This window comes from Epargyreus clarus, unplaced genomic scaffold (genome assembly GCF_041222505.1).
Source record: "Epargyreus clarus isolate Ecla_fem2 unplaced genomic scaffold, WU_Ecla_fem_2.2 ptg000027l, whole genome shotgun sequence".
In the NCBI taxonomy this organism is placed as follows: domain Eukaryota; kingdom Metazoa; phylum Arthropoda; class Insecta; order Lepidoptera; family Hesperiidae; genus Epargyreus; species Epargyreus clarus.
Window position 1 is genome coordinate 12,683,039 of NW_027332234.1, and position 22,923 is coordinate 12,705,961.

Here is a 22,923-nt window from a genome sequence, read left to right on the forward strand (position 1 = left end):
ACCGGATAGTCACAACCGGATTTTAGTGGAAGGGTGAGGATGATGACTCGAAGCCATCATCTTAGTCCTCAAGAGTGGTGTCAGTGATCGGCTCCAAGTATAACCAAGTATATAGAGTAAGACAGATGTCCATGAGCGGCAGTGACCATCTACCATCTGGTGAAATGCAAGCTCATTTGCAACAATCTTTTAATCTATAATAGATCTTTTTTATTTGGTCTGTGGCTTATTAATAAATGACGAAGAATGTTATCCTCTGTCATTATTTGTCAATTCTTCTTTTCCGTTAAATATAAATTATAATTAAATTTAAGTGTTAATGAACGAAAACAATAAGCGAAAATGTTGAGTTTTTCATATTTTGGTTCGTAATGAAGGTCCCTGCGGACGAAAAAACACAAAAACATAATATATCATGGGCTGCGAAGGTGGCGATTGGAGGAGTAGCTGGGTAAATACAATTGAGGTTATACATTAAACGAACTATGCGCCGCGGTTTCACTCGCGTATACATATTAAATTATAAAAAATAAAGTAAAAGTAGCCTAAGTTAGTCTTATAAGATCAGCTAACTGTCAGTAAAAGTTGGACCAAATTCCAGCCGTTTTTGAGATTAAATGGAAAAGAGAGAAAAAAAAAATATCATTGTTTTTTTTTGTTATCAAGTACCAAGTTCACCTATACCTATATACCTTCACATGTCTTTAGTAAAGTAGTGTATATTTCTATTTTTTGCATCTGCACGCATGTAGGTAGGTGGTACATACTGCATGGTTTAAAATATATACCATCACACGATAACGATATAACGATTGGTGCGAAGTAGTTTTAATCCTAACATTACTAACTTAATAATAAATATTAAAATCTAGGAATACATATAAAAGCGCAGTCGATATTTTAACTAATAATTTAGTAACGTAGCCCTACGTTTGTATGTGGCATCCGTAGGAGCTCGTGTACTTCATTAATTCTCATTAACAATATTCTTCAATCTCACTAAAATGGAGCGTCTCAATCAGCATGGTGGCAACATCCGCCGTTCACCCGCTCGACGTGGTGAAGGTCCGGATGCAGATCTTCCCCAGCTCGTGCACGACGCTGAGCATCGCCTCGCGCCTGGTCAGGTGCCAGGGTTTCCGGGCTTTGTACGCTGGCCTCACCGCTGGGCTGATGCGGCAAGCTACGAACACCACCACACGCCTCGGTGTCTATAACTGGCTGTATGATTCGTATCATAGGTAAATGGAAACAAGTGTGCGTCCCTTGATAAGCGTATATGATCGAAAGGCTTTGTGGTTATGCTGGTTACTATAGAGGCATCACCACCATATTTATTCCTGACTAATAACAACAGTGTCAAGCGGTGTTGGGTTCCGGTTTGCAGGGTGCGGTAAGAGAGACTTAGCACTTATGCAAGTCGTGGGCATACATACATGGGCATACATACATAGACATACTTTTCCGAGGCCTTCTAGTTTAGTCCTCAGGGGTAGCGGAGCATCTGTGGCCGACCTTAGGTAGGAATATTTATTCCTATCTGGGGTTGATTACAGATGTCCATGGGCGGCAAAAGCCACTCACCATCAGGACGGTATGCTCGTGCGCTATTTCAGTCTTATAAAAAGTGAAATACACACAGAAAATGAATTAACTGAACCTACTTGATTGAACACATCTTTGAAGGTTTCTGTACAGACAATCTTATTCCATTAATGAAATAACCAGAATAAATTAGGGAAACCCCACAACGTCGCGCTTAATTTGCCGCAGAGCTCGTCGTATCGAATTGAGTCTTATCTAAGGGTATTCATAATGTAATAAATGCCGCCAAAATTAAACATGTTTGTTATCGTCGTTAATAAGAAGCTTGGATATTAACGATAACACATTTTTATAACGTTACATTAAAGTAATAAGTGACTCATTTGATACTACAGTTTAAAAACAGATGCGGGTAGGTGAAGTGGGGACGACACCTTGGCGGCGCTCGAATTAACAGAGAGCGACATTCTGGTCGGAGACTTCAGCAAGAGCAGTCGAATAACGGAGATACTTGTGTAGTTATAATACTTCTAATCACTAGTGTGAACTTACTTACGTATAATTGTTATATCGTTACTCTGTACCGTTTATGTGACTATATTATTACATGACTTCAAGACCTTCAAGATGAGTTTGATTTCATCAGAAGTGTACAAGAACCAGCTCACAATCATGGACGGCGATTCGTAAGTACGAACATACTTGACACAGGAATAAAAACCGTGAGTTAAAACATTATTATGTCATATGTGAATTCATCTTGGTAGAATAAGTAAAAATGGGGGTAGATAAACGTCGTTGATGTAAGGGCAAACTCATTTGAATTAAGAAAATGGATAGATTGAGACTAGTAATTCAATGAAATGTTAATACCCTCTGAAAATGATATACGAGTACTTAAATTTTGTGAACAAACTTTACTCTTATCAAATTACTTGTTAACATTGTAAACTGAGGTGTTTACTTCAAAATAAGTGCATTTTCTGTGAAGAAGTGTATAAAAGTAATTTTGCAAGGCAGTTCTTGTGGTAAATCTGTCCATTTGGTTAAAGTCTGTGGTGTAAAAAGTAAATCCTAATTGTTCTGAAGTTACACCTACTTTGAAATATATAGAAATACACGTACTTATGAAAATATTTTAAGGATCTTTAATCTTAAATGTCAGACTTTATAGATATGGTAACCTAATGGTTGTTAATATAGGCTAATGTACGCCAGAAATTGCATACAGGTTAGATTTGAATTTATTTTTGATAACTTTTAATGTTTCAAACTGGGTTTACGTATATGCGTTTGTTATTATTGTATGGAAGGGACTATGCGGTAGCAACGAACGCAGTTACAGAGTACAGTATACCTACTTGATATAAGTGACACGTTTATTAAGTTGCAAAATTTTGATTATTCATAATTGTTTGAAATGTATAATATCTACGTGGTACATATTTAACTGCCTGCAAATAAGTATCACGACCACGGTATTGAGTGGCTGAGTGTACCCACGAGGGAAATGGTAAATGAGTTGAAGGTTTATTGTTTTTTTTTTTGGATATTAATTGACTATATTTAAAAATAAACTTGCATTCACATCTACATTGTTCACATTTTCATTTATAAATCAATGAAAGTTTCCTTTTGATTTCATATACTTGATACGTAATTGTTATGAAAGAAGCATACGTACGTTGCCAAATTTAGCTTTCCATCAATTCTAGGCGAACTCACGCAGTACTGTGTACTACTGTGTTTTGACTCCCATAAAGTATAAATGCACATTAGTTAATGATCTATAAGAAAACTGAGAAACTTATGCGCAGCGGTCTTTGGAATATTATATATAAAAAAACAATCTCCCATTTTACTTCTGACTGACTCACTTATACAGAATATTAAATGTCTATTTTAAATTTAGTATGCAACGTTTCGTTTTGTATTAATATTTCTTTACATCTCGTAATTTTAAACCTTTAAATTTGAATTTGAATTTGACACATTACACGTCCTTTTGGTTTGAAAATTGGGCACTATCAAATACTGGTAAATGAAGTTTGTACCTTAAACGTTGAGACGCTTAGACTATCGATATTATCAATTATGTGAGCCACTTACGAAATGATAAACGGGATCCACTTTGTATGGGATTGAGAATAAATTATTTTAAGTAAAATAATAATAATAATAAATTGATGCTTTGATAACTTGAGCTTAGTTCTATTTACAAGTTACAGCAATTAAGTTATTATACGTATTAAGTGAGAAACTGTCACTGAAGCCTACATAAATTTAGATAGTCTTTTGTATACCATATTTAAAATGAGTCTTGCCTGCGACTTTGTTCATGTGGATTCAGAATATAATTTGAATTGCATTTTTAAAACGAGTCTTGCCTGCGACTTTGTTCATGTGGATTCAGAATATAATTTGAATTGCATTTTTAAAACGAGTCTTGCCTGCGACTTTGTTCATGTGGATTCAAAATATAATTTGAATTATACAATGCTCTCTGTCAAGATCACGGAGTACGTTGGTAATTTGGAATTCTCCATTACCTGGTCATGTAATGTTTAAAAAAAAATGTATACTTTTGACATCAACTTCGTAGTTTTGGTTTTAATGCATTTTCAAACATACAAACCGACATACAAAAATTTTTCTTTTTCAAATATATTCGATGTAAACACGTGAAGATTTCATTTTTATTATATGTATATCATAGCCAAATGAATAATAATGTTGTTTAATAATGTAATCAAATAAAAGCATAGGTATATTTCGATGGGGTTTTCTTATACATTAATTTACTTTTCATATAAATTTCATACGGTTCACAATTGCGTCATGTCTAGGTTTTCTCTATAGAAACATCGAGCGTCTCCTTGAGAGTGTTGGTTGTAAATGATACATATTATATTAATATAATCTATACAGATATTACGCACTAATATAATTTTTATTACAAACTATATAAAAGTCAGGTGAAGCGTTTGAAAAATATATAATGAATATGAATTGTTCGGTAATAAGGTGTATCATAAGATAGTTTGACTAACTGTTTGTTTGTCTGGCTGGTATAAAATCATGATCAACTTTAATAGACCCTTTTCAGGTCATAGAAATTTTAGGTTGTGATTGATAAGGAGCCACACGTTATGTAAAACAGTTATAGTTTTAAATCTGACGATCGTGATGAGACAAAATTAGAATTGGACAAGATTATTAAAATCATGTCATGTCATAAGTATTTCAATTTTTTTTAAATAAATCTAACCGTTCAAAGTAGGTAAAAATATTCCGTTACATACATACAGGTCAAGTTGATAAAAGCGTGGCAAAAATAAAAGCGTGTTTAAAAAAAAAATCTTTTATCAGTTGTAGACACAAATAAGTATAGTTAAATAATGGCCGGTTTCTGAAGTCATTTTTCTTGGTAGGTAGTTTACGAGTATGTATTCAATAACACTATCCGTTTGATAACTACCTACGGGAAAAAAAAATCCGCTTCCGAGGAACTCAATGTAAGACAAGGTCTGTTTAAACTCCGTTTAGATTAACGGACCATTTTAATGTGTTTATTCTTTCCATAACATTATTTGTTTTTTTTTTAAAAACGACGTTTTGCGTAAAGTCTAGCAAATCTTCCTTAGTATAATGCATAACTTTTACAGTAAAATAGCCCAAAGTATAACTTCCTTATGGGAATCTTAATTTAAAACTTTTGGTGAAATAAAAAAAAAAAAAAGTAAAGTAGTTAAGCTTATTACACAATTGACAAGTATGTCGCTGACGTGAACGCATGTGTCCTTTGCTTTATTAATTAAATTTTGGAATTCATGTAATAGTATGTATTATTATAACTGAATATAAATTCAATTTAATGTAATGAAATTTCTTTCTGACTTTCAAAAGTGGGTTATGTGGCCCTACTTTGAAAGAAATAATTTGAATTTGTGATAAATAACGTAAAAAATTGGGTTCATACAACTTATTACGTGTTATATTGTGTATTATTTAGTCTTTAACTTTGATATCATTCATTTCAAATATTCACGATATATTATTATTTTGATACTGCTTCATCAGTTGATAAAAGACGTACGTTGGAAAGGCAACTATTTGTATAAAATAACATTGTAATAATTAAAAGAAGTACTAAGTAGTAATAAAATAATGTTATAATAGTATCTTGAGTTGCACAGATTCATTTAGTGGCCAACTATAGATCTATCTATCTATCAGTATAACAGTTATTGAACAGGTTGTTGAGCATTCCGAAATGGACTAATAAGATAAACGTCGTTATTCTGATGCGTAACTTTATCGAATCAATAGTTGTTGGAGATTTAACTATTGGACTTAGAATCCAGGCATAAATAATCGTCATTACTGTAGGTGTAGGAAACTTTGTGGTTTGATTTTTATTTATCTGGAGTTAAGATGGATTAGTGCAGATGCCTCGAGCAGTGTGATGTTCGCGGGTGTCTCTTGGTGATGCATATGGTTGGGTTGACCCAAGGCATCGTGTACCTTGAAGACATTAAGTGAATATTGCATTTTTAGAGTAAATTTGAGTTGAGCACTGGCCGAATGTTATCGTAAACAAGGTATAAAAACTGCGGTGATATATGACTAGAGTGATCCTATATGAACATCACCTAGTTATAACCGTGTTTTTTATTATTTAACAATGGTCTAATGCATTCGCTTCAATACCTGTCGCGCATATGACATTTATGTAAAGAGTCCTTATGAACTATGCCTGCAACAGAAATCCGTGGTGAACACTGTTGGGGCAGATTTAAAACCTAGGTAATACACAACTAGTGTGATTCTATATGAACATCACCTAGTTTAAGCCTTGGTTCGGATCAACAGTTCGGGCCTTTTACATGCGAGTCGGTATTGCAAGAAAATGCGTATAGTTTAAGCCATGTTTTTGATAAACAGTTCGGGCCTCTTACGTGCGAGTCGGTATTACAAGAAAATGTGTAACTCTTCTGGACTTAGGCATTAAACAACTGGTTTTCTTTTGCAGCTCTTGCATCAGACCATACACGATCGAGGACGAACGTGTGAGCAGGACGGCCGAATGTTATCGTCGTTAATAAGAAGCTTGGATATTAACGATAACACATTTTTATAACGTTACATTAAAGTAATAAGTGACTCATTTGATACTACAGTTTAAAAACAGATGCGGGTAGGTGAAGTGGGGACGACACCTTGGCGGCGCTCGAATTAACAGAGAGCGACATTCTGGTCGGAGACTTCAGCAAGAGCAGTCGAATAACGGAGATACTTGTGTAGTTATAATACTTCTAATCACTAGTGTGAACTTACTTACGTATAATTGTTATATCGTTACTCTGTACCGTTTATGTGACTATATTATTACATGACTTCAAGACCTTCAAGATGAGTTTGATTTCATGTTGTTACTTTAGTATACGTTCGTAACGCCTGTTATTTATAATCAAATAATCCAATTTTTAACCTAACAAAAAAATAGAAATTTGAAGTAGTGGAAGTATTTTTGAAGCTGGTAGATCCCTTTGTGGTTCGACTCCGGCGGCACCACCGCCACACCTATTTATGCCTTATAACAGCAGTGTTAAGCGCTGCTGTGTTCTGGTTTGAAAGGTGTAAGGGAGACATACTTTTCCGAGCCGTTCCAGTTAGTCCTCAGGAGTAGCGGCGCATTTGTAGCCAACGTCAGGTAGGAATATCTAATCCTATTTGAGGTTGATTGCAGATGTCCATGGGCGGCAGTAGCCACTTACCATCAGGTGGACTGCATGCTCGTCTGCTACTCCACATTATAAAAAATGTATTTGGTGGTATCTGTTATCGTCTTGAGGTAAAAGGTTTATGGTGTTGGTTACAAACATTAATGGGCGCTAATAACCGCTTACCATCAGGTGGACTGCATGCTCGTCTGCTACTCTTATATTAGAAAAGTAACGAAATAAACCTGAATGAAAATTGGAAAGACATTTAGGCAGTACGGGAAGAAGCCGTCAACCCAAGAGAAGGTGTCGATCGGTGTGATAGCTGGTTTAGCGGGCAGTTTTGCTGGCAATCCGTCTGAAGTGGCGCTGGTACGCATGATGGCTGACGGACCCATGGAGCCTTGTGACCCCACTGTGTATCCGAGGCGGTACCATGGCGCTGTACACGCGATTTGCAGGTTCTGCAAGATATAAGATACTAACTGTGCCTTGCGGTTTTACCCGCGTTAAAAAGTTAATCGAACGCGGGTAAAACCGCAGGGCACAGCTAGTTCCAAAATATAAGTAGCCTAAGTTACTCCTTATTATATCAGTTACTTTCCAATAAAAGTCGTATCAAATTCGGTCTATCCATTACAGAGATTTATAGCCAGAACAAACAAACAGACAGACAGACAAAAATTGTAAAAAATGTTATTTTGGTGTATGTAATGTACCGTATGTATATTTATATGCATGTAGTAAAAAACGGTTATTTCAATATTAAAAACAGACACTCCAATTTTATTTGTATGTATAAGACAGCAGGCAACCAAACCTTTCCATTAAAAAATTGCTTCACGATAGAAAATCTAGAAATATGTGTGACGGTGGCATCTCTCCGGCATAACCATGCTGGTTTTAACATCTTTCAGGTACTCTTGTCACGCCTATTTCTGCCTTACATTACCAATGTTAAGCGCTGCTGTGTTCTGGTTTGAAGAAGGTTAAGAAAGAGACACATTGAGGCGTTCCAGCTTAGTTCTCAGGGGGCAACGTACGTAGGAGTGACTAGAGATGTGTTTAATTCAGGAATATCTTAATACTTTGCAGATTATTTATGACAGTAGTAATCTAAAATTAGATTATACTGTATTATAAAATATTAATGAACGGGAAGACATTAAATGCAGGACATGCTGACCTTACGAAATTTTAAAACAATAGCTAATCAAAAACATCCGCTTGTTAAATGTTTTAATTCTTTAAGATATCATTATTATGTGCTAAAATGTGAAACCATAGATTAGGTACTGATCGGAAAAGTTACGTAATGTAATATTTGGGATTTGATTTGAAGTTTTTTGTTGGTATTTGTGATATATCGTTTTGAGCGCATTCATCATCATAATTTCTAGGCACGGGTCTCCTCTCTGAATGATAAGGATTAGGCCATAGTCCACCGCGCTGATCAAGTGCGTATTGGTGAACTTCACATACCTTTGAAAACTTCTGAAAGTTTATTAGCTATGCAGGTAGGACATCGATACGTTACAAGTATAACGTTTGTAACGTTCTTCTCCATGTACATTACACGCGATGTTCCTAGTGAGTACGTACCCTTACAACGGTATTTTTGTAACAATATAGCTGATAATTTCGTGGCTTTTCCAATGTGAACAGGATATGGAAAGAAGAAGGTGTGGGCGCCCTGTGGCGCGGCGGCACACTCACTCTCAGCCGGTCCGTGTTCGTCAGTAGCATCCACCTCGGGAGTTATGCACAGGTGCTGAACATCTTTATATATAAATTTCTTATGTGCGTGTGTATGTCACTGAACTCCTCCTAAACGACTGGACTGATTTTGATGAAATTTGTAGTGTGTGTCCAAGGGGACTTGAGAATGGTTTAGATTCACAATTTAGTCCGTGGGAAAATGTTTTTTTAATTAATTTTTAATTCGTTAGTAGTTGTTGATTTTGGAATGTTTCATATTGGATTGCGGGCGAAGCCGCGGGCACCACTAGTTATCCTATAAACACATATTTTGTTATATAGTATAGAAGTAGCAAGCAAGCATGCTGACCACCTGATGGTGAGTGGCATTTTCGCCCATAGACATTAGTCATTAACGCAACCTAAGATTAGAGTAGCCGAGTTAGTCCACAAATGAGGTGCTACCCCTTTGGACTTAGTTGAAATGCCTCGGATATGTATTTTCCTTACCTTACGCGGCAGTAGCCACTTACCATCAGGAGGACTGCACGCTCGTTTACTAGTTCTATATTATAAAAAAACATACCCACCCATCTGAAATCTTCTTTTAGGTAGAACTAATTGAAAATATCTATAAATACTAGCTGACCCGGCAAACTTTGTGTTGCCATATAAATAAAAAAAAATAAGGGTGAACAACCCTTATCACTTCGGGGTATGAAAATAGATAGTAGCCGATTCTCAGACCTACTGAATATGCATATAAAATTTGGTGAAAATCGGTAAAGCTGTTTCGGAGGACTACGGTAAATAACATTGTGACAGAATTTTAATTATACGATATGGTATAGGGCGTAAGAAATGTCATCAAACGGTCTAGGATTTTGGGATAACCATTTACATCTAGTTTTTACAATCGACAAAGTAATTAATTATTACAATTCGAAATTTTTATTTCATTTTCATTGTAACAGGCTCAAGAGATGATCCGCGACCGTCGGGTGGCCAAAGGGTTCGCTTTACACGTGTACACCTCGTTGATAATCAGCTTCTTCACCGCCATTCTCACTCTACCCATCGATCTGGTTAAAACCAGGTATGCTTACACTCCTCTTTCTGCCTAATATCAGCGGTGTTAAGTGTAGCTGTGTTCTCGTTTGAAAACTGGTTTTATCATCTTAACTTAGCTCTGAATAATAGCAACGTATTTATAATGGTAGAGGCCTATGTGCTTCGACTCCGGATGGTATACCGCCAGTCCTATTTCGGCATAATAACAGCAGTGTTAAGCACTATTATGTACCGCTTTGAAAGGTGTGGTAAGAGAGCAATGTTAATCTATTCGAGGCGTTCCAACTAAGTCCTCAGGGGTACCAAAGCGTCTGTGGCTCACGTCAGTTAGGAATCTATCTTCTCTGGGGTCGATCACAGATGTCCATAAGCGACAGAAGCCACTTACTATTAGGTGGACTGCGTGCTCGGTACTACTTGAGTATGATAAAAATGTTGACAATTAACTTAGCAAATTTGATTTCAGATACCAAGTTCGGAGAAGCGGGGTGACGCAAAAAGAAATATTCTCAGAGATACTCCAACAAAAGGGCGTGCGGTACTTCTGGAAGGGATTCGTTCCCTACTACATCCGGATGGCCATACACACCATCACAGCGTTTCTAGTTGTCGAGGAGCTCAATGAACTATACTTTAAACATAAATATAGCTCAACGAAGTGAAAGGAATTGTGATGAAATTACGCGAGGTCATGGATGTATTAGGGGAAAGTTTTGAGGGTCCGGATCCGCGGACCGATTCCGGTCTATCTTAGTATAGGCGAAAAAAATATTCATTTTCATATTGGATTGAAATTCTGAGGAGGACAGCGAAATAAATGTGCATTTGGTAGAGCGCACGGAGTCGAATAATTATATAATAGATTTCGGTTACATTAAGTTAGTCACTCCTAAGGCAGGTGGACTTTTTTCCCTGCCAAAAATTTTCAAAGTACCCTTGACTATTCGTATTAAGAGGTTCGTATTTAGCTATTCTTAGCTACGCGCATGCTTGAAGTTTTAATTTTCAAAATCAGAGCAAAATCGAAGCAGTGAAGATTAATTACACGTCGAGACGAGATGTAATGTACGAGATACTGATTAACCTAATTATATTTACATAATGTGTAGTCGTGTCGATGTGGCCTCAAAGCAAAATATACCGTATTATGGGATTTGGACTAATGATCAATGATGTGACTACCGCGTCAGTGATTTCCAAACGGATTAAATATGTGATTGTATTGGACATTAGTTAGACGAAGCAAAATGTAGTCAAGCTCAAGTAGGCGTGGCCAGCCGGCTTTACCTCAGTTGTAGGTCTTCAATTAGCCACTATTGACATATTCCGTCGCGGGGCTCGGTTAATGTACGTCGTCTCCAGATTTACTAAACGTCACTAAGCCTGCGAAATCTGTAATGCCATTAAAGGATACCAAAATCGGCAAAACAGGAATGCGGTGCTTTTTATACCCGAGTGATAAATAAGTGTGAACCGGGCTGGCATATGCCTATGGAAATGCATGTCTGATTGATCACAGTCACAATGTTTAATATATACCAGCATATGAAAGCGAATAGTGAGGGGCGGGATCCAGGGGAGTCTTCGACGACGGGACATGACAGGTTCTATCAGGAGCGGCCGAGGACCAGCTATAGGAAGAAGAAGCGCCGTGGAGCGTGCCGCAGGGCACAGTCAGCGGCCGAGCTCAACCATGAGTCCATAGCCGCTGCCAACAAACGAAATATGTTTCGGATGCGTTCCGTTTCTACCGACCGAGAGGACAGTGAAGGTATGTTCAGTGTCCTATCAATCAAACTTTTAATTATTATATGTTTTCCATCTTAATTGCCCTTCATATCAATGACACGGACTTTAAGATTTAATCTGTTAAAGACTAATCCTCAGTTATTGGATATTAATTATTACTAATTTTAGAATATTTATTGTTTTTTAATTATTATATGTTATCTATATTTATCATTTGTAAAATAGTACTAGGTTCCAAATACTAAGATACCAATTTTTGATCTCAAGTTAACACGATTTACCTAATAGTCTCATTACTTTTAAAATACGTACAAACTTAGTTTATATTTTTAAATACTTCAATGTTTACTATCAAATAACTAAACTATCACTAACTTAACTAACGGAACACTTTTAAAACACGAACTCATATCAAATCTCACAGACTGTTACTAACAAAATTATTAGTGTCGTGTTTTTTCTTTTACTGCTCATTGGAAGAATCTGGGAAACAAGATGAAGCAGACGGAACCTCGTGCAACCGTACATCAAGTATCTTCGATTTTATTTTGTCAATACCTTTTAGACGGGGCTTTGCTAGAATGGATTTCTCTTTACTGCTCGGCTTCTTAGGTAACGGCATTGGAAGTCTCATGTGTCTGATTGGTTGAACATCATCTGAACATACGTCGACCATGTTGTCACCCTCAAAATTCTCATACAATGAACAGTTTTTGAGTTATATGTGGAAGTCGCATTAACATTAGTCTGATTGGTTGAACATTTTTCGTTCATACGTCGATCATTGTGATCATGAAGTAGCAAAATATATTCCAAATTCTTAAACAGTTTATGTTTTTCTATGTAATTACATGTGGAAGTCTCGCCAATGCCCATGTGATGGCTGAAAATCATTCATTCATACGTCGACTAAAATTAATATATAAATTGTAGCCTCATACATTCAAAATTCTCAATTTCTCAAAGTGAACTTGAATCTTCGTACATTATGATCATGCAATTCAAATTCTAAGTTTACGATTTATCGTAATAGTATTTTATGTGTGAAAGCCTCATCAATGTCTATCTGATTGTTGAACATCATTTCCCTATATGTGGTCTGATCAATCATCAATGGGCACGTTGAAGTCAATCAATGTAGCCAATCAAAACGATACAGCACGAAATCAAATACAATACAGTCAAAAATCACTTCAAAATCACGGTGTCTTGTCACCCAGTTTGTAAATAATAGCATATTATCAATGAAAGTGAAAGTCTCATTGATTTTCATCTGATTGTTTGCACATATATCATATGCAAATAATTACTAATAAAAAACTTAGAAACTAACAACACGTTTACTATCATGAAGTAACACAGCAATGATCTTACAATACAAAATAACTTCGAAACGTGATTTTAGTTATATTTTTGTTTTTGTTATGTAGTTTAAAGGTAAACCATTTAAACTGAAAGTCTGATCAATAGTCATCCGATTGGTTAGACATCAATATGATCATGATATTGTATTTATTGTACATTCACGTATAGTCCAAAATAAAAATCACTTGTATAGTCCTAAATCAGTTTAAGATCACGTTTTCTTCTGTTGTACATAAGAACATTAAATGTGATTGTTTTGCGCGTTTGATTAGTTCAACATCATTCACACACACATCAATCAATCATGAAACATCACAATCACACTACAAATCTTCGAAATTCAAATTCGAATTAACATTCACACACACAGCTTCATAATGACTTTTGTATCTGTTTACACATTAACCGAGGTGCGATAAAGACAATTTACATTCTAGAGGAGAATTCAGAGCGTACACCACTCGTGGCGCAGAAAATAGATTCGTTGGCCAAGTTGTTGTTCAATAAATCCTTCATGGGTTCTAGCTCTGGTAAATCGTCGCCGTCGGAACCTACGCCATCGCCGAAGTGAGTATTCTTTTTGTCTATGCTCGGAGGACAGGCAAAGTCTATGGCATCTTACTTTTTTAAACGTTATAATGATAACATTGGTTAGCAATTTCACCGTAGATTTCTTATTTATAGTATATAGTATCGTGAATTATCGATTATTATTTATTTTTGGCACGTGGCAAAGAAAACAGTCAGTAGTTTTTAAATTCCTTGTATATTTTTTTATTATGATGTTTAAGATATTCAAGAGTTCTAAGAAACTGCGTATTTATTTTTTATGATTTCTTTGAATAAGTTAATGCTCGAAATTGCCTGTTTTCCTTCAGCACTTTATTTCACATCTAGTGCAGTTTTTGCATTAAGAAATTAGTTATACTTATGTAATATATAACATAATAATATAAGCCATAAATTGAAACTACCGAAATCATTCTGCCTTATTAGGTATAAGTATATCTTAATACCTATATATTTTAATGAAATTAAAGTTTACACTTACATTATGTACTAAGTATTTTAGTTATTGTTTTAAAATTTGCTATATGCCAGTTAAAATCACGTGGCGATTGATAAGTAACTGGAAAAAAATATCAGACCAACTTTATATAATATTAGAGTAGCAGACGAGCTACATCCCACCTGATGGTAAGTGGCTGCAGCCGCTCATTGAAATCTTTAACCAATTCGAGACAAGGTCAACCACAGATGCGCCGCTACTCCTGAGGACTACGCTGGGATGCCTACCTTACCACACCATATAAACAGCGTTTAGCCACAACATTTCGTTTTTATTTTGTGGTTTAGCATTACTGTTACTAGGCTCAAATAGGTGTCGCGGCGGTGCCATCGGAGTCGAACGAGTGTCTACCACCATTAAAGCTTTACTTTAGTTACAGCTTTTAATTAGTAGCAATTTGTTATTAAACCTTACATCAGGACAGAGTACCATGTCCCACGTGTATCATTTATAGCCAAGACGATAATAAACACGACATTTTAACATCAGTGTGGGCGTGGGTTACGTATGGTTACCAGAACAATAACGAGATTTCCTGACAATGACCCGACTTTAGTAAATTTCCTCACATTCTATACAACGAAGAATTTCAAGAAACTGTTTTAAAAATGTTTGCTAAAACAAAACTAGCAATATTAACGAAGTTTTGGTATTTTATTTCTCTTATGAAATGAAATGAGATGAGATGAAATGAGATGAGATGAGATGAGATAAGATGAGATGAGGTGAGATGAAATGAAATGAAATGTATTTATTGCATATCTTAAAAGAATAGTAAATGAGTGTTTAAATTACTTAAGCATATTTTGTTTATCAGCATCTATACATCACGGATATATTTCTATTATAGATATAAGTATTTATGCGCCTTCAATTTTTATTTCTCATATTCGAATGGGCTGTTCTAGGGTCGATGAAACTTCAATGGAGAATACAGTATCATTAGCAATCTGCTCGGAATATTTATCACATACTTCAAGGTCAGTATTATTAAGATTCTTCTATTTCATTTTGTTTAGATTTATATACACAATCATTCATACCGATACCTGCGACTTTCTCCGTGGGGATTCCAATCTATTTTACACAAAAAGAGAAAATACGGAAAAGAAGTAAACAGATTAACCATAGATTAGTAAAGATACTTCGCCGCCTTGAAATTGAATGAGGCCAAAAATGGCTTATTAGTAAGTTTTCTTTTTTGAATTCTTGACAAATAAAAACATTTTTACAGAAAATTTACGAATAAATAACTAATACTGCGTTATTTGCATAATAAATAAATAATCATTTTAAATATTTTTGGGACATTTTAGCACAGAGACGTGGCAAAACTTCTTTACGCAACTATTTCAATTCTCAAAACTGGGTACATTTTCTTGATAGGAGTGAGTAATCTTTACTAATCTATGAGATTAACTTTAATTGTAAAATGCAAATATTGTCATGAAATAATATAAAAGTATTTGTTTACAAAGTTGAATTAGAACGACGAGAAAAACGAATTGATTTCGTCTAATAATAAATTAGATTCACTGCTGCCGATGGATACTTGTAATCAACTCTAAATAGAATTGGAATTGGAACTTACCTCTAAGGTACCCTTGTGCATTGATAATAGTGCAAGATACCAACTAAAACGAAACGTAGTACTGCTTAAAGTTAGAAAAAGATGTGGCGGTGGTCCAAAGTGAACATTGGTTTTACCACCTTCAAGCTCTCATATTCATTGACCCATTATTATCCGCTGCTGGGGCACGGGTCTAGTCTAGTCCACCGCGCTGGCCAACTGCGTTTTGGTAGACTTCACATACCTTGGAGACTAAATCTCTTAGGTATGCACGATGTTTTCCTTCACCGTTTTAGCAAGTGATAATTAATTTCTAATACCTTCAAGCTACATGTGATGAGTAGACGACTTCAATTAACCTCTTATTTAGAGAGGAACCATAAGACAGTAATCAATTGATGATGACTATTACGATATTTTCTTGGTTGATTTTAAGCCATTAAATGGAATAGACTTTTTGGCTGGCAATGATTAAAATCGATATCTTAATCGACTTTCACCGCGGAAGGTCTTATCACCATATACCACATAACCATAGCTACTTATTACTTAATTAAGTTTAGTCTGGTATTTTCAGATACGATATGATATCACCCCTGGCGTCTATCGGACTCCGTTCCACAAAGCATTGGTTCGCAGTGCACGATAATTCCATTAAAACTGACAGACTGCTCACGTTGGTAAGTATTTTGAGTAATCCTAGTATTGACTTAAGCGTACGATGATGAATAATTGACGTTTTTATAGGATTTAAGTTGCAACGAGCATGCAGTCCACCTGATTGTAAGTTACTATCGATCATGTGTCTTCATACTTCATATAGAATCGGAGTTCTGAAACCGATCATAGATGCGTTGCTATTCATAAGAACTAAGACGGCAGCTTTGTGTGAGTCAGCAGGTATCCAGACTGTTCCAATGAAACTTCTGCAACCTAAGCTTCACATTACAAATAGATGTAGCGGTAGTAAATCCCTGGTCGAATTATAGCAGTTAGTCAATAGATAATATATCAGTCAGTGGATTACTCTCCAGACTTCCAGTGGAGAGAAACCTGTGTAGGACGTAAAAAGTTTGTTCGACGTAAAAATATTACGGAAAGAAAAGACCCGACTTCTTAAAAACATTTCCTATGAAAGAAGAAAGAAGAAACATTTATTCGAATAATTGCAACACAAATGAAATACTATAATAGAAAGAGACAAAAAAATAAAAATAACATAAAACAAAAGAAAAAAAAGAATGGCATTCTCACAATTTATATGAATCCAACGACACCCCAATTTAAAATCCATCAAGCCGTTTAGGCTGTAGGCTGTTAGTGTGCTGAAGAATGAAATAGGCTCTAAAAGCATTACACTTCGCTTCCGGGTACTAAATACTGTTTTATTACATGAAATCAATACACGGCTATTATTAATCAGTGGATCGCTATATAAAGAACGTTACACAGTCGCAGAGACCGAAGTATTTAATCACTCCACATCAAGCCGTACAAGTTGCATTGGCGTAATTTACTGATTTCAGAAATACCTGTAGGCCGCTCTCTACCTGTAATTCAGATATAATTATAGAATATTGCTATTTAGATACTAATTTGGATGATATAAATAAGATTAGATATTCCTTCCTGAGGTCGGCGACAGATGCGCCGCTACCCTTGAGGAGTAAGCTTGAACGCCTCGGAAAAGTATGTCGCTCTTACCACACCCTTAAAACCAGAACACAGCAGCGCGTAACACTGCTGTTGTGAGGCAGAAATAGGTGTAGCGGTGGTTCCGCCGGAGTCGAACCACAAAGGGTTCTACCACCTTCTGAAGATTAAAATTAGATTATGGCGTTAGCCGTTTCTTTGTTTTTAACTTATTAATCTTGTTCCCCCAGATGCCGTTACCCACAAAATGCCCTATAGAGCCGAACGAGATGACTCGAGCTCTGATCATGGAGCTGTTTCGCGCGCTCCACCATCCCTACATATACCCAGTGTTGGACCTAGAACTTTGCAATGGCCACGCGTTGGCCGTCCTACCCTTCAATGCCAGGGGTAGTCTAAAAGATCTCCTGTATAAGGTATGATATTTCCTAGGATAAAGTAGTAGAAAAAGGTAGGCAAAGTGTCTCTTACTTTTAATCTTGTAAACGTAAACTGCAAAAAAGTCCCTTTTACAACTTGTCAGTAACTTTTGTGATGTTTTTTTTAAAGTGAAGTCGAGGACGGGCTGTCCATTCAAAGTAAATGATGAAGTAATGATTAGTCTAACATCTGTGTTCAACTTCAAAGAGATACCTTAGGTTTTTTTTTTTTATAATATAGAAGTAGCAGGCGAGCATGCAGTTCACCTGATGGTAAGTAGCTACTACCGCCCATGGACATTTGTAATCAACCCCAGATAGGATTAGATATTCCTACCTGAGGTCGGCCACAGATGCGCCGCTACCCCTGAGGACTAAGCTGGAACGCCTCGAAAAAGTCTGTCTCCCTTACCACACCCTTCAAACCGGAACACAGCAGCGCGTAACACTGCTGTTATTAGGTAGAAATAGGTGTGGCGGTGGTGCCGCCGGAGTCGAACCACAAGGGGTTCTACCACCTTCAAGGTACCTTAGTTAATTTATGGTTAAAAAGTATAGTTGCTACTCTACAAGTCTATAGAGGTAGCTCTTGAGGTCCAAGTTGAAATGCCTATTCTATGTGTGTTTCCTCACCACGCCCTTCAAACCAGTAAATAATAATTTTCAGCATTTTTGTTATAACACTTCAATAGATGAGGCGGTGGTACCTCCGTGCCTCCACAAAGGGTTCTATCTTTTTTTACCGAATATAACGTATTTTTTTATATCATTTTAGAGTACCTGGAGCGACGAGTACAGTCGTAAGTACGGGAGCGCCGGGACCGGGCTGCCAGCGTGGCAGGTGGCCAGGTTCGGCCGCCAGATTCTCGAAGGGCTGCTGTTCCTCAAGGACAAGGGGTTCCCGCCCTTCCGGCATCTGCACTCCGGGAATATTATGGTGCAGAATGGCGTGGCGAGGTTAGTATTTGTGGAAATGAATTTGAAATATTTTTAGCGCTTAGTTAGGTAAAGTAAAGGGTGCCTTAAAGGTGCAGGCGCGGTCCCAAGGGAGGGGGGAAAGGGGGGCGCAGAAGTCATGACCTAAAAACCGTCGACACCATTTGGTCAGTTTTTTTTCTTGTGGAAACCATGCATGGATTTCTCGCTGCCGCGGGGGTAGTGGGGAGCATTTTAATCGCGTTAGAAAAAAGTGGATAATTTAACTATATTTCCACTGTGACAAAAAATCTTATACTGCGATGGCATCTGTAAAGGCGGTAGAATATTTGTTAAATCCATTTAATAAACGCTGTATTGTAAACTATCTCTAAGATTACTTAGTTCAAATACACAGACAATATAAACGTAGAAAGTATCACTTTTTAGATACTTAATTGTATCAGGCGTAACTTTGCTGAAATCCATGCTATTAAGTTAAGATTAAAACTACTTCGCAACAATCCGCTACAAATATGTATGATGGTATATATTTTAAACCATGCAGTATGTACCACCCTCCCTCCCTCAAAGGATGCGTGCAGATGCAAAAATTAAAAATATACACCACCATACATACCACCAACACGTGTTTCGCTCCAAAACGGAGCATCATCAGGGTAAGTTGACTCTACGACGGTTAATCGTTAAGTGACGCTGTCAACCTAATGCATGCATGCATTTTATAATGGATTCCGTGTAATCTTAACTTAGTATCACTTTTTTCCAAAGAGGCACTTTCCACTTCTTTTTATTTGTGTACACTTTTCCACTTGTTCTTATTTGTGTACACAGATGGTATTACACGTGTCAAATCTATCTTCAAGGATTTTCATCGTATTAGTGGGTAGCGTAGACTGTTACGACGCTGCTTCCGACATATATAAATCGTTGTAAACATCAGACTAGTTATATTTAATCTTAAATCATACTGCCTCCTTATAAGATCAATATATTAACCTTTTATTGTTAATTAATTAATCTGGCTAAATGACTCGCATTATGAGACGAAATCTGTCACTAGTAGGGAAGTAATAATGGGTTGTCAATGATGATGATGATTAATGTGAAAAGGACGTTGATGATGATAATAATAGTAAAAATATTGAAAATATTTTTTCTTTAATATAGACGTAAAAAACATTAAAACAAAACATTCCACCCAATGTTAAGTGGCTATTGCCGCTCATAATAATGGAGGCCAAGACGGCGATGCTGTTGTTGGTGTTGATGAACATGTTGCTGTTACTGATGATGATTGTGATGTTGAAGACTTATTTTATAACAATAAAGTAGGTGATAGCGATGCTATTGTTGGAGTTGATGAAAATAATGACGTTGATCCTAGTGTTGATGTTGAAGATAATATTGATGATAAATTCTCGTGTACCCAGGTTATGCGGGCTAGAGAACACGCTGATAGCGGCCCGGCAGATGCTATTGTTGGAGTTAAACATAGTAACGTTGCTGCTACTAAGTATGATAATGAAGATGATAATGATAAACTCTCGTTCACCCAGGATATGCGGGCTCGAGAACACGCTGATAGCGGCCCGGCCGCGCTCGTGGCTGTCTTCGGTGCCGCTGGAGCACGCGGAGGCGATCGGCCTCGGGCACGTGCTGTTCGAGATGTGCGCCGGCACCGACACCGATCTGTCACTGCTACCTGATCTGCTGCCCGCCTACCAGAACGTGAGTTGCAAGTTCACTTGGTGATTGTTCAGTAAATTTAATTTTGTGCGATAACTCTTCGTGGTTCGACTGAACCCTACCGCCACGACAATTCGTAACTTGACAGCAGAGTTACCCTGTTGTGTTCTGTATAGAGTATTAAGACGGAAACAGCAGACATCCTTGACAAATACATTACCGTTAAGTGTTAGACCTAAATTCATCCTTTAAACAATAAAATTTTAAAAGTATTACACCATTTCACATTGTTAATTTTAATTTCTTTTGAAGGTAGCCAAGATTTAGCTTCTATTTTCCAGGTGGTAGAAATAATCGAGTTGATATTCGGACCGCGCACCCCGAGTCTTCACGAGCTGCTGATCAGCGAACTGTTCCGGAAAATAGACCTTCGGGAAATGAAGGGATCCTGCTTACCGGTAAGCAAAGTACACCAAGGGGGACTAAGGAACGCCTCGGGTATCTACCTTAACCAAAAAATCACAAAGGAGGACTAAGTTGGAACGCGTCGGGTAAGTATGTCTCTTTAATCCAGAACACAGCAGCGCTTAACACTGCTGTTATTAGGCAGAATAGGTGTGGTGGTGATACCTCCTAAGTTGAACCACAAAAGGTTCTATTACTTAACAAAACCATCGAGTATTACTTCGCGTGCTTAAAGGTAAAAGGGCCTATAGCTAAGGGTTAATAGGGATTTATGCTGAAAGGGCACATAAGATTTTTTTTTTTTGCCATTCGGTTTGAAATTATCTGAAACGTAAAATTTTTTTACGTTTCAGATAATTTCAAACTTTTCATATTATATTTAGATAATTTCAAAAAAAAAAAATTTTTATGTGCCCTTTCAGCATAAATCCCTATTAACCCTTAACTATAGGCCCTTTTACCTTTAAGCACGCGACTTGTTATATTTTTGTTAAGTGATCACTTATCGCATATTTATAATAGCTACACTGCTGCTGTAGGGCAGATATAAATATCACACTAGTCTTAACGAACAGCAAAGAGTTATACTACATGCTACCACAAGCTGAAGGTGGTAGAACCTTTTATGGTTCGACTTCGTACCAACGCCACATCTATTTCTGCCTCATAACTGCAGTGTTAGGCGCTGCTGTCTTCTGGTTTGAAAGGTATGATAATGGAGACATACTTTTCCGAGGCGTTCCAGCTTAGTATTTAGGGGCAGCAGCGCGTCTGTGCCCGACCTCAGGTAGGAATATCTAATCCTATCTGGGGTTGATTACATATGTCCATGGGCGGCAGTAGGCACTTACCGCCAGGTAGGATTGCATGCTCTTCTGCTACTTCTATATTAAAAAATAATAGATTTTCGATAGTAGAACAGAATTGTCAAAGAATTCTAGAACCTTCTACCAAGAAGTCCAGCAGACGTGACAGTTCGTATGTCGTGTACAGAACTTCAGCCAGCGGCTGTCGCGCTCGTGCCTGTCGCTGCTGGGCGAGGTGGCGCGGCGCCAGGCGGGCGCGGCGGCAGCTCCCCCGCCTAACACGAGATGCTTGTAGGTATCTACTTCAACTCTTACTGTCACTATACACCATAGTCAATAGGATTGTTTGGTTTTCATTAACCAAAATTACACTAAATTAATATTAAGGAATTCTATAGAATTTGACGCACATCCGTGGTATAGCTTTAACGCATATCACTTTTGGAAAGACATCCTTTTTTACAATGAGGGAGAAACCTATAAAAGTTACCCAGTGCCGTGAGTGTCATACAGGTTTATGTGGGATTCATACAGCACTAATACCCCGGTGGTCATTTTCAACGCTACGTAGAAGACTCAGAGATCACTAAAGGAACGCAACGGGATTCCTCTTACCGCGTTAACCCCGTCGGGCTCTGCCCAGGTGAGCATGCTCGCCATACCATTTTCTGTGCACCTATATGCGACCACACGTACCGTAATTCTTCGCGGGGTCGTTGGCCATGTGGTTCGATCTTCCACTCAACCTCGGAAAACACCCTGAGGTTTCCTACAAAGTTTAACAATTACAAACGATAAGAAAAGGTGTCGAATGATTTATATCTTCTATAAAGCAGAATTACCATATAGTTAAAGTTTACTTGTTTTGGAACCATTATAAATGTATTTTCCATTACAGGAGGCATTATCCAGCAGAGTTAGACCTAAAGGAGGAGTGGCAGTGGTAATGTGACGTTATTTGCACGTGTTATTTTATATATACTGTATCTTATAGAAGTAAATGTTATTGAAATTGTAAATGTTTTTCATTTCTTGTTCCTATCTCGTACATAGATTTAGATTCTAAAGTAATACTTTTTTCCGTATATTTAACGGCATTTTCTTGTCACGCAGGCTTATGACCGTGTGCGTGACTCACCTGCATGCGTGAGTTAACTCTGCAGTC

General features: G+C 37.1%; 2 protein-coding genes and 1 long non-coding RNA gene across 3 annotated transcripts; all 3 read left to right on the plus strand.

The window, feature by feature from the left end:
• The first annotated feature begins 247 nt into the window (after positions 1-247).
• LOC140753966 (mitochondrial 2-oxoglutarate/malate carrier protein-like) lies at positions 248-10,708 on the plus strand. Its single transcript, XM_073088838.1, has 5 exons — positions 248-451; positions 1,023-1,241; positions 8,934-9,036; positions 9,941-10,062; positions 10,504-10,708. The coding sequence occupies exons 1-5, from the start codon at positions 372-374 to the stop codon at positions 10,697-10,699; spliced, it is 720 nt and encodes a 239-aa protein (XP_072944939.1). The 5' UTR covers positions 248-371; the 3' UTR covers positions 10,700-10,708.
• Positions 1,900-6,956, plus strand: LOC140753993 (uncharacterized). The gene is made up of 2 exons (XR_012103619.1): positions 1,900-2,231; positions 6,578-6,956. It is a non-coding gene; the product is annotated as an uncharacterized LOC140753993 (long non-coding RNA).
• Positions 10,709-11,561: 853 nt separating the features above from the next.
• Slob (Slowpoke binding protein) lies at positions 11,562-22,699 on the plus strand. Its single transcript, XM_073088831.1, has 11 exons — positions 11,562-11,808; positions 12,267-12,398; positions 13,589-13,718; positions 15,129-15,200; positions 16,368-16,470; positions 17,674-17,859; positions 18,638-18,819; positions 20,358-20,529; positions 20,829-20,945; positions 21,946-22,053; positions 22,657-22,699. The coding sequence occupies exons 1-10, from the start codon at positions 11,562-11,564 to the stop codon at positions 22,051-22,053; spliced, it is 1,449 nt and encodes a 482-aa protein (XP_072944932.1). The 3' UTR covers positions 22,657-22,699.
• The last annotated feature ends 224 nt before the right edge of the window (positions 22,700-22,923 follow it).